The 12,693-nt window shown below is 40.1% G+C and overlaps 2 protein-coding genes across 5 annotated transcripts in view; both read right to left on the reverse strand.

Annotated features, from left to right (window-relative positions):
- Positions 1–3,015: 3,015 nt before the first annotated feature.
- LOC120730814 (butyrophilin subfamily 1 member A1-like) lies at positions 3,016–9,348 on the reverse strand. Of its 4 annotated transcripts, XM_040027339.1 has the most exons (6): positions 9,138–9,348; positions 6,714–6,806; positions 5,605–5,717; positions 5,140–5,421; positions 4,911–5,024; positions 3,016–4,408 (listed from the first exon to the last, which is right to left on the reverse strand). In XM_040027339.1, the coding sequence occupies exons 4-6, from the start codon at positions 5,390–5,392 to the stop codon at positions 4,182–4,184; spliced, it is 594 nt and encodes a 197-aa protein (XP_039883273.1). In that variant the 5' UTR covers positions 5,393–5,421; positions 5,605–5,717; positions 6,714–6,806; positions 9,138–9,348; the 3' UTR covers positions 3,016–4,181. The 4 variants fall into 4 exon arrangements, with proteins under 4 accessions (XP_039883273.1, XP_039883272.1, XP_039883269.1 ...); XM_040027338.1 differs by having other exon boundaries at positions 5,605–6,806; XM_040027335.1 differs by lacking the exon at positions 5,605–5,717 and having other exon boundaries at positions 9,138–9,346.
- A 289-nt stretch (positions 9,349–9,637) lies between these two features.
- The window catches only part of LOC120730817 (butyrophilin-like protein 10), a 36,889-nt gene continuing 33,833 nt past the window's right edge, over positions 9,638–12,693 (reverse strand). The window contains exons 5-7 of the mRNA XM_040027344.1: positions 11,410–11,691; positions 11,182–11,295; positions 9,638–10,828 (exon numbers count right to left, since the gene is read on the reverse strand). Coding sequence (XP_039883278.1) covers positions 10,608–10,828; positions 11,182–11,295; positions 11,410–11,691 — 617 coding nt within the window. The 3' untranslated portion in view covers positions 9,638–10,607. The remainder of the gene's footprint in view (positions 10,829–11,181; positions 11,296–11,409; positions 11,692–12,693) is intronic.

Consider the following 12,693-nt stretch of genomic DNA (forward strand, 5'->3'; position numbering starts at 1 on the left):
TTATACTGCTACTGTTCTATTGAAATTTTAAATAAATATGCTCGTATGTGGCTCTCATTTTTCTTAGAAACAAAAATCAGGTAAAGAAAAAATCTGGTAATTCTTTGTTTTTACATTCATCGGGTCCCAATCAGCCCAAATATCAAAGAGAAATTAAAAATGCATGCTGTGGAAGAGTTCGGGTCTTAGGAGGTTAAGTGGGAAAGTCCTTCATGCTTTTCACTGTGTTGAACTGAAATGAACATGCTGGTTTATTGGTCACAGTTTACTGGATATTTCCAACCCACAGCCTTGGAAAGACATTTTCAGTGGGAACAGTTCAGTCACACATCATGTGGAAGGACTGAAGTAGAAACTGAGTCGAAAAACATGTTGGAGACATTGAAGACTGGAAGGACACCAAAGACCTCTGAAGTACCAAAAACATAATTTATGGAGACTCTATTAATAGATTATACATTGGAATTAAAATTTTAATTAAAAATAGCTCAGTGACCATGGATCTAAATCAAACTTGGTCTCACTACTCCTTTTATTCATGGTTACCCTCAGACCCACCCTTTAGGGTGTGAACGGCCATGAACTGAAACTTGAAACTGCAGATATTCATTTGATGTTCTGGATCCGCCAACATGTAGACAGTGCAGCTCCATATTTATGCTGTTTGTTGTTTGTGCTGTTTATTTCTGCTGCCTTCTGTGAAACTTAGGCAAAAAAAAAAGTATTATATTATTATTTAATTATTGCCACGTTTGTGCTGTTTAATTTATTTCAAAGAATGTTCCTGTTTAATCTCAGAGCTGACTCTTTCTGCTGTTGTTCCAAATTAAAGTTGTTTGTGTTCTTTGTATTTCTGTTCTGTTGTGTATCTTTCATACATGACATTGATAATGCCCACAACCCTAAAAGGCTAGAAAAATGCAGCATGATGAGACTGAGGAACCAAACATTTATCCAGCATAGACAAGAGCACTCAGAGTGATAAACTGTGCTGTGAGGACATCTCAGGGCCTCAGGCAGGACCCCAGGACTGTACCACACAGGTCTGCACAAAGCAAGGAGGAGATCAAGGCTAAGGGAGGGGAAGGGAAAATAAGGAGAGAAAAAAAAAAAAGAGCATGACAGAGCCAAGTCAGAAAGTCTGAAAGGACCAGCAGCCTCCACTCCTCCCAGGTCCTCCCCAGAGTCAAGAGACAACATGTCTGTGTTGTTTCTGTTCTAAACTAATGTTTTCTTTCATTACAAAACCTTGATTAGTCAGTTTGACAGACATAAAATAATATTTTTGTACAAACAGGGTGAGTCTCAAAGGGACTATTAGCCTAAAACTTGGCATGTGTAGGTGGGTTGTGCAGTTTATGCCTAAAAAGGAAACACTCCACACCCAGCCGAGTTGGAAGAAACTGGCTAAGTGGAGGATGAAAGAAGTAGTGGCAGGCCTAAAAAAAATATCTACAGCAGACTGAGCTGAAATAGGACCTGAGATGCAACTGTCTGTTGATCCAGCTACTGTTTCCTGAAGCCCTCATCAGATATGGTCTCAGTGGAAAGGTGGCTGTCAAGAAGCCATTAGGTAGGGAAACAGGCTGAAGCATGACAAACTACTGGACAACTGGACAAAAACAGATTCAATACATCTTGTGGAGTGATGACACCAAACTTGAAATGTTTGGTTTAAATCATTGTCAATATGCATGGAGGAGTGTCTGCAGTTATCTGTGAAACACGGTGGAGGCTCTACCATGGTTTGAAACTGCATTTCAGCCGGTGGTGTTGGAGACAGAGAATTACCATCAGATTTGTATCCACAATGTTAGACCACCTGGAAATCATCTGACTGGTGCTGACAATTGACTATTAGTCATGGATTGGCCTCCCCCAAGGAAAATATCCTTCAAAAAGCCCGGAGAACAATTCGTGAAACTACTTAAAGGAAATAAAAGTGGCCCAAATTTCTTACTTTCCTCCAAAATATAAAAAAATGAAGGGTGACTCAGAACTTTTGAACAGTACTGTAGCAACTGCTTCCATGTGGAGTCGATTCTGCTTCCTTGCTTGCAGCAAATGTCTCTTCCCACAGGCCTCTGTAGAAAAACCTTGTATGATTACTAAGAATTACAGCTTATATCTGCTATAAACTATCATTACCCAGAGAGTGGTGCTTTTCCCATACAACCTGATTCTGCAATGTGTATTCAGTAAAGACTGTGTTTAGTGTGAGACACAGCCTGTGATGTTTTCATGGGTTGCTATAAATACAAAACTTTCTGTCACAGTGGATCAAATTTAATCTCTGACCCTGTTCTTTAGAGCTTTAAAAACTGACTCCATGTTTCATTTAGTTTGACCTTAAATGAGAGATTGAGCCCATAAACTTACCAGGACAACATTTACAAAGCTCACTTCATGCTTCGTTACAGCTGACAGCCCGGTGTTGGAGGCGTGATGATTCATCCACCTCACAGCTATTGAGTTCAACATCAACTTCTCTGTACACCAAAGTATTATATTAAAGCTTGGCTGAAACTGGATCATCAGGGAAAGTGATCCCAAGCACAGCAGCAAATCTACACCACTGAAAGTGAAAAGAACCAAAGTGCAGCAATGAGCCGGTCAGTCCAAGCCTCAGCCTGACTCAAATACTGTTGTGGGACCTTCAGAGAGCTGTGCATGAACAAATACTTGCATGTCAGGATGTAAAGATGACCCATAAAATCATACCAAAACTATTACATCAAGTTAATCCTACTATGTGTGGTACTGAATAAGAGTCTGCTCAGTTTTTTGCAGGACTGCTTCTGTAGTTTGACTTATTTTCTATTAAATAAACAACAACAAGGCATAATATGTGCTTTTGTTTATTTGAGGTTTTATATAAAAAAAAATTTAAGAGCTTTTTAATTTTTTGTATGTCCTGTTATGTAACCCTCAGAATGGACAGCGTGTGTACTCTTTGTTCAGTGGGTGTATTTAGTCAGACATAAATACTGTCACAGCTCGACTGTGGAGGCAGGATGAGGGAGTAACTTAGAAACTTTATTTACAAAAACAGAAATCATTTACAAAACCAAGAGAAACAACACAAAAACAAACACATAGTGCCTGGATGGCCATAAATGTGGCTTTAAACAGGAGGCAATGACACACATTAGAGAAAACAGATGAAAACATGTGTGGCACACTGTACCATTAAACAGTAAAGGAACTTTACTCCACACTGACTCATTTAAAAATACACACTGGTGTCTTTGGGATCATCTGATTGTGTTGGCATCAACAAATCAACAATCACGACCCTCTAACCATCCATCAGCTTTGACAGAGATACAGTCGACGCTCAAAGAAGAACCACAAAACCAAATGCACAAGAGGAAGGTCACATCAACAGGAAGCTCCACATTTTATATTTCTGAACATCTTTGTATGTCCTCTGGCTCTTTGCTGTGCTGTAAACACAACCTGCTTTATCCTGGAGTCATAGCAGCAGATTGCTATGTAGCTCCCTCTAGTGGGAACACACAATGTAATGTGTTAACCTAACTGGAAGTTAACTGCTGATGTGATTTGATGCTGCATAAAGAAAAGTGAAATGAATTGTCAGCAGATAATCAAAAACAAAAAAGTAACTGAAAGTGAAACGCAATTAAAAACATCATGAGTTTGGACTTTTCTATCATCTGATCGTCTCTGTGGGTCATTGCATCTGTAAACACCAGAGCTGGAAAAGTTTGAATGACTTCTGATAAAACTTTTCAGGGATTCAGAGTGGGGTCATGTTTGATGGTTTACTGATGGAAAACTAACAAAAAAGAGTTAAACTTTATGATTCTTACAAGTGTGGTGTGTATCGTTAATGTCACATATGATGTCACATTTGACCTCTGACCTCACTTTTACATTTCACATCTGTCTTTCTTTCACGTTGACCCCAAAATGTGTTAAATCTTTAAAGTATTGTCAGGGGAATGAATGAGTTAGTTATAAATAAATGTTAGTTATAAATATAATGCAGTACAATATTACATAATAAGTTCAAGTCATTAATGTCCATTTATTTACACATACTTATTATCCTACTCCAGTTTAATGTTATATAAAAATACACTATTCTTGCTTAAAAGTAAGCACTGCACAGTCAATGAGCTGCCTGTGGTTTGTGCTCTCAGAGAGCTTCTTGTTCTTTAGTTTTCACTGCTGGTTAAGGCTGACTGTGCCGTACTCTGAGTCTCTGTTTCCTGGTTTTCCTCGCCCTCTTTGATCACCTCACTCATGTCAACAGCAGATGTGTCGTCTTCCAGCTGTTCTGATGGCGGCTCTTCTTTTATTTCTTTGGTCTCGGTGTCGTCAGCAGGAGCTCTGCTGCCTTTTTGTTTCATTGTTTTCAGCTCAGTTTCATTCACCTTGGTGTCTAAACACAGAAAGGAAAAGCGTCATACATATACATGTGTTTGTGTGTTTGAATACAGCTTTCCTATTGAAATTTTTATGTGACCATAAAATACCTGTAACTGTGTGGGAACATTAAAATAATAGTACGCATTAGTCAGAGCAATTATCATGCGTTTGTTGATTTATATTCCTGTTCAACCCCACTGACACTCCCTCTGGTCCCTCCTGCTGGTTAAGATCCTGTAATGTTACATTCATCCCTGCACCACAGTGTAAAAATACTGAGCAATCATCAACTGGAAACTGAGCAGTGTGAGAATAAAATATTCATTCAGGTAAGATAATGCTGAAATGATCACTTGTTAATTTCCAAAGTCCAGAGCAGCATTACTGTCCATGAACGAACATATTCAGACTCCTATAAAGGGAAACAAAGCTGACACTGTGCTCAGTTTAGTCTCAGAAATTCAGCCTTTCATACTCCAGAAAACATAGAGAAGGGAAACAAACGTGTGACGCACCAGGTTTTTTTGATAGCATGAAATTCCAAACGAAAGCGATAACAGCACCAACATATAGCAGGCCAACGATCACGATGATGAAAGTGGCCGATGGTTCCTTCCTGACAGCAGAGCCTTAAAAGATAAAGAAATAGAAGAATATTCCTGTAAAACTAGCTCTGATTTGGTTCAAACTGCACATGATGAGGGTGAAATAATGAAATAGTTTGTTTCTGAATGTGAGTCATACCTGGAACATGTATGTGTGTCTCTCTGCTCTGGTTGGTGTTCCTCTGTTGGACTCTGCAGGTGATGTTGTTGCTGTGTCTCTTCTCCACAGTCACTCTGCTGCTGACAGTATAGAGGTCATCAGGACCTGTGAGGGTCTCTGTAGGTCCAGCAGAGAGGAGGTTTCCCTCACCGTCCAACCACAGCAGCTCAGGCTCTGGATACCAGCCTGCAGACTCACACTGTAACACCACCCTGCTGCTGACATTTGACATCACCTTTATGACGGGTGTAGAGACTGACCCTGAGGAAGGGAGACGAGAGAAACCACTGAGCCATTGCATGCAGGGTAATTGGATAGACCTTTTTCAAAGCTTTTTCTTTAATTTCACCTATTTCTTCACAGTAAAAAAAGAGTTTGATGTCTCTAGATGCTTCTATAATTACTAAAATACATTTTTTAAAATAAAAATATTACCACTGTTACCTTGTGTTACGCCTCCAGCAGAATTGGTCTTTTAGGGTTCATATGCAAAAAAAGCCAGTTTTTGTCTCACACATTGAAACTTCTCCACTCCGTAGAACTTTATAAGACGGGTCCTGGATGAATATGATGAAGAGCAAGATGTTCATGACTGAGATTCTAAAAAGTGCCAAACAACTGCTCACAGGTCTGTTCACTCGTTTGAGGCTGAAGAGATATGCCAGAGAAGCAGAGGCCTGGAGAGTAAATAGGCTGCTCTCCAAATATTAGTCCAAGGTGTACTCTCAGCTTCAAGAGAAGACTAGAACAAGGCCTGCAAGAACATCTGGGAGAAGGGCACATCACACAACACTAACAGCAAGTGGGTGGTGGACCTAAGAGTAGACCACAGAGAGTCAGTCAACATCAGAAATGCAGACAACTAACAATGAGTCTCCAGAATGAAGAGCTGGACAGCATCAGGACCTGACATGTTTTATACATACTATTTCATAACAGTCATAAGATACTCAGCTGCAGTAACAAAATCATCACATGAGAAGATGTGACTGATGTAAAGACAGATACAGATCATTATGCGTGCAGGATTCCACCCAAAGTCCAGCATCCTGATGCTCTATGAGCAACAGAGAAATGGTGAGAATTCATGTGGCAGAACCACAATCCAGGATTAAACACGAACAATCCATGAATACATCAGGAAAAAGCCCCCCTGAGATCAGCTGCTTCAAGACTCCATCAGCTAGCTGAAGAGGACAATGAGGAGGAACAGGACAGAAACTGTCATGGACGACCAAACACCTGCATGGGATGTACCATCGACCGATTGAGGAAATGGCTGGTATCAAGAAATCCTACCAGTGGTTGGAAAAGACCACCTTACAGGACTGTACAGAGGTTCTGATCATGGCAGCACAAGAAGAGGCCCTAAGATCAGATCCATAGAGCTAAGACTCTACCACAGCCAACAGGACCAGAGCTACAGGCTGCCCCAAAGTGTCCCAGAGACTATCTGACACATAGCAACATGAGGTAAGGTACAAGCTGGGAATGGGCACAATGCAAGCACAACCAAGTGTCTGAGATAGTGTACAGGAACATCAGAGGTTTACCTCTGCAGAAGAGAAGTGTTAGAAGCACCAAAACAGCAGTGACAGCTGACGGTCTCCAGAAGATCTCCTGAAGAGACATCCTTCACTTCTTATCTGAAAGTCAAAACAAAAGGCTTTTACTCTCTTCAGCTCTCAGTGAAGAATGCTAACAGTCTGATATTGTGAAACTGATTCGGTAATATAGTTATTTCTAGAAAAAAAACTTCCCTTTAACGTCCATTCTAAATTTGTTTTCTATTTTTTAATGAGTGATGTTCAGTCTTTATAAAAAACAAAACAAAATAAAGGTCATTCAAAAGATCATCATTACTGCATTTAATGAAAAGATATGATCAAAATTATTCATCAGAGATTTGGGAAATTTTTTTGTCAGTTCAAACAAAATGATTGAAGTAGACACAACAACACATGTCTGAACTTTCTCTAAGTGAGCGCTCAAACACATTTTAAAGTTGTTTGTTTCTGAAATGTCACTCCTCGGTGAGGTTAGGAATGTTGACCGACCAGTAAACCAACAGCTTACAGTTTTCTCTCAGGCCACATCTCTGCAGACGCTGCACCAGTCTGTCAATCCACCCTCACTGCAGTGCTATAAATAGAACGTTGAGATACTTGAACTTGTCCACTTAGGTGTTAATTTTCATTCCTCTCTCTCAACACTGAACTGCAATCTGCCGCAGAACGGAGGCTGAAGATCTTCACTTGAAAAGCCAACAAAAACACATCAGCCACAGAAATGAAAAAGCTCGGCTGTGTGCAGAAACTGTCTGTTTCTGATGCACAATGATGCACAAACCCTGTTTTATTTTTGATTCAATATGAACTTAACTTCATATGAATATAAGTTCAAAATGAAGTTCAACATGGACTGATGAGAACATATTTTATGTCTTTCTTTAGTCATCGAAATATGACTAAAATATGTCATATATGTTTGGTCGTCCCTCCCTGAGTCTGCTTCTACAACAGGTTTTCTTCTTCTCCCTGTCACCAAGTGCTTGCTCATAGTGGATCGCTGGGGTTTCTCTGTATTATTGTAGAGTCTTTACCTCACAATATAAAGTGCGTTGAGGCGACTGCTTAAATTAATTAATAAATGAATCAAATTAAATTAGACACACATCTTTCATGCTTTTATTCTTTGCCATAGAACACATTAGCATCTGTCTTTCACCACTTGCCCTAATACTTCTGTTTTCATCACAGACCTCCACCCAGAGAGTGCAAACCCCCCTGAAAGGCAGACATCAGCCTGTTATGGTGTCACTGGGACGTTGTAGGGCATCAAATTGAAAAAATAAAAAGTGTGTCGTATGGCTCTCTCCATGCCTTTTCATATGATATATTACTCAAGATGGTTTCTTGAAATAATTTTCCAAGGTTAACTTTGACTTTGGGTGCAAGAACAATAAAGGTCAAGGTTTAAATGTTTAGGCAGCCTAGCTACTCATGACCCTGAAGGCCTAGTTTATTGTTGCAAAGTTTGAAGACGATGCATCTTGAAACCTGTGAACGGTGGACTATCAAACAGACAGAGCTGATTAATCTCATATTAATAATGATAATAAAAAACAAACAAATGTAAAACAGTCTGTGCTCATATTGCACATGAGCACAGAGGGACACCGGTTTGCATCTTGTATCAGTAAGCCTACATATGGAAACATTTAATGTCCACTTAGGTGTTACCACAATATCACACTGACACAACATGAAGCGAGACCACAGAGTGTAAGTGTAACTTTAACAAATGTAAATGTAAGATGTGCATAGTTAGAGTTACTTTTAATTTAATGACGGCCTCATGAGCTTGGATCATGGATCGTGGCTCGTGGCTCGTGTTAACAATGATGTCACAGTCCGACACAGGCAAGTGTGTACTCTGTATAATGTGATTTCTTTGCATGATTTTAGGTCAAATAAACAAACCTGATCCACCTTCAATCAGTGGAAAGAGTTGAGTTGCTGAATTTGAACCAAGACGAGCAAAAATAACAACGTAAGCGTGGGAATCTGACTCCACCCCAGGACGCTCTGTAAAGCAACAGGCTGGTTTTATAGGGTGGGTTTGTGTGTTATTCAGGGCGCTAATAAAAGAAAAATATCTGGAAAAAGAAACAGTTCTGTGTTTTGTGTCTTTTTGACAAATTACTTCTAGTAAAAATCAAAGTAATGTGGACAGAAAGTCTGACTTTATAAGAGAAAATTTGTTGTTAAGACCATAATTCATCTTTAAATATCGTTTTTAGAACATGTTTGTTTATGATGCTGCTAATGCTGAAACATGTCCGCTGTGTTCACCTGTTCATCGGTCTGCTAAAGCTGGACGTGCACCATCACACTCACCAGGAACTCTACAGCGAAACAGAGACACACGCTTACACAGACACACAGATACATTATTATATATTAAAAAAGGCTTACCGCAGTGGTGCAGACTGTAACTCCTGTTGTCCTGAGTTTTACAGTAAATCGGTCGTTATAAAGTCGTTATGAGAGTTTGCTGGAGCTCAGCAGAGATAAAAAACCAGCAGAAAGGCAGCACGTCATCGTCTTTGGGCTCTGCTGTGGTCAAACTGGATGCTCTGGTAAGTTGGCATCAGATTCTGAATGAAACAAGTTTTTACTTGTCTGGCTTCAGATTACACAAACTGTGAAGCGTTATTAACAGAGACTGCTGCAGGTCACAAATCTCACAGATGACACACTTACTGATCAGTGTGTTTTGTGTCTGATAATAAAACCATTAAATCCAGTGATCGCCGTCTCTGTCTTACACTGTGAGTCTGTTACCTGTGAGAGTGACCCAGCGAGCGTCACACTCTGATCGCCCTCGCTGTAATCACACCAGAGTTTCAGCTCCAGCTGAACATTCTGCTGAACTGAAAGTAAAACTGCAAAACTGAAGCCCTGTACACATGGACATCATACACACCGCGTATTTTAATATTGCATGCAAATACTGTACATCTTGTAATTGGTGTGTGTGTGTGTGTGTGTATTGTATATACAAATACATCTACACACATAGTTTACACTTTGGATTAGATGCTAAACTTCATTTCATTATGTTGTACACTTTTCAAAGACACTACATGAATCTAATCAAATCCAGGCTGTTGCTCTTCACTCTGAGAAAGGTTGTAAGGTCACTTCCAAACAATCTGAAGTCTTTCTGCAGTGGAAAGTGGAAGCTTGCTGCCGACCCCTCACACCTCAGTTATAAGCTGTGACACTGGTTTGTGCACAAACTTAAATAAATGTGATTCTGAACTTCATCAGTTGTGCAGCACAAAGCACAACATGAAACTGGATGGTCGATAAACATGGATGTAAACTGAAGGCAATGACACACATGAGGAAAATAACACACTAGAAAAGCTGAAAGCACGTCCGTCTGTTGAGTCGCAACAATCATTAACTTCCTAACATCCTCCAGATAATGCGGAGGTAGCTGACAGACTCAAAGAAGCAAACGCATAAGGAAGGTCACATGACTCATTTTACATTTCTGAACTTCCTCTTTAAAAATGACCCACAGGCTGACGTGCACTCTGCTTTATCACAACAGTCAGATCTGTGGTTCCCTCCAGTGGGTAAAGCCTTTACCACACGATGCAGTGTGTGAGTCTGGAAGTGCTGCGAAACAAACTGCAGGGTTTTTAGTTTTTTCTGTGACGTCACTGCAGTTCCCTCATAGATGAAAACTCCTGAACACATCACAAGTTTGATGTTTTCCGTGATGTGATGATGAAGTGACGGTGAGCACAGAAACAGAGTGTCAAACATGTTTGGAGTCTTCTGTGTCTCACGTCATGCACGTTATGGCGTCAGCTCCTCGAAACATTGGATGCAGCATGAGAGCTAAAGTTCTGTTTTTAAGACAAACGGTCGTCAAATTTGAGCTTTTTTCTTTGAACCACTTATTCTGTACTTCTGTTTCTTCTGTTTCTTTTCCTTCTCGGCTTCTTTGATCTCCTCAGCAGCAGATGTGTCGTCTTCCAGCTGTTCTGATGGCGGCACTGCTTTTATTGCTATGATCTCAGTGTTGTCAGCAGGAGCTCTGGTGCATTTTTGTTTTGTTGTTTTCTTCTCAGTTTCAATCTCTTTGGGGTCTGCACACAGAAATGACAAAATAAGGAGGATTCTTCCTATTAAAAGGGAGTTTTTCCTCCCCACTGTCACCAAAGCATTTGCTCATAGGGGTCATATGACTGTTGTGTTTTTCTCTGTATGTATTATTGTAGGGTCTACTTTACAATATAAAGCACCTTGAGGTGACTGTTGTTGTGATTTGGTGCTGTATAAATAAAATTGAATTGAATGTGTTTGGTTGTTATCAAAGACTTTTATAGAGTGGACCAAAGGTGACGCTCTGCTTAGTTATTTCAGCTGAGTATCATAAATCCGCAGTGTCAAAAAACATTGTCTGATTATTAATGAGAGGGGAAACAAACGTGTGACGCACCAGGTTTTTTTGATGGTATGAAATTCCACACGACAGTGACAACGGTACAAATCCACAGCAGGCCAACTATCACGATGATGAAAGTGGCCGATGGTTCCTTCCTGACAGCAGAGCCTTAAAAGATAAAGAAATACAAGTTATTTTTGTAAAACTAGCTCTGATTTGGTTCAAACTGCACATGATGAGGGTGAAATCATGAAATAGTTTGTGAATGTGAGTCATTATTACCTGGAACATGTATGTGTGTCTCTCTGCTCTGGTTGGTGTTCCTCTGTTGGACTCTGCAGGTGATGTTGTTGCTGTGTCTCTTCTCCACAGTCACTCTGCTGCTGACAGTATAGAGGTCATCAGGACCTGTGAGGGTCTCTGTAGGTCCAGCAGAGAGGAGGTTTCCCTCACCGTCCAACCACAGCAGCTCAGGCTCTGGATACCAGCCTGCGGACTCACACTGTAACACCAACCTGCTGCTGACATTTGACATCACCTTCATGACGGGTGTAGATGCTGACCCTGATGAAGGGAGACGAGAGAAATCACAGTAATCTGCTGCACACATGTTACAAGAGAACATTTGGATATCTACTAACTGTGTGTGAGATTATCAATATCGTTACTTTGAATTATTTATTTACACTGGAAAAGACAAATAATGTCACATATTCCAGAAAAATTTTAAAAGATTCTTTTGTGCTAATAAACTTTGACAGTAGGAATTAGTCATAATAAAGTTAAATAAAATAATCTTACCAACAATAAGATGAACATATGACATTTGACCCAGTTGTGGAATAAAACATCTGTACGGTCCTGCATCAGACAGCTCTACTTTGGAGAGAGTCAGTGAGACGTCTCCGTGCTTCAGTTTATCAAAGGACAGTGAGGTTCTTCCCAGATATGATGGCTGTTTAAACTCCACATTTTCTTTATTTTTGTCCCACACATATATAAATCCTGGTGTCAGGTCAGTTCTTGTCCACTCGAGCTGCAGGTGTGATAAATCCACAGGAGTTTTCAGGAAGCAGGGTAAAACAACATCATCACCCAGCAGAGCCACTATTTGCTTTGTTGGAGCTTCCTGAGAATAACCTGCAAAGAAACACATCAGATTTGATTTACTGCTGTGGTATTCAGATGAAAGGCTGATTGAAGCAACACCTCAGACATGGATGGATCTCTGCAATGATGAAGTCTAAAAGAGTCTGTTCTTTATTTAAACTCAGAGAGTAAATGACACAAAGAGCAACAACAATGCAAATAAATTACATTTGTACCATTATGTTAGTAATTTGGTCCCATTTTTCTGTGTTTTTTATTGTGTAAAGAGTCTCTCTGTGTACATGACCAGGGCTCGACTCTTTCATAATCTGAAGATGAACATGTTTTTTCAGCCTGTAGTGGTGTTTTATGCCTCTAAACTTACCTCTGCAGAAGAGAAGAGTTAGAGACAGGGCAGCATTAATGAAGGATGAGAGTCGAAGTGTAAAAAGTCCAGAAATCTGATAAAGAGCCATG

This window comes from Simochromis diagramma, unplaced genomic scaffold, assembly GCF_900408965.1.
Source record: "Simochromis diagramma unplaced genomic scaffold, fSimDia1.1 OVJJ01000766.1, whole genome shotgun sequence".
Lineage (NCBI taxonomy): Eukaryota > Metazoa > Chordata > Actinopteri > Cichliformes > Cichlidae > Simochromis > Simochromis diagramma.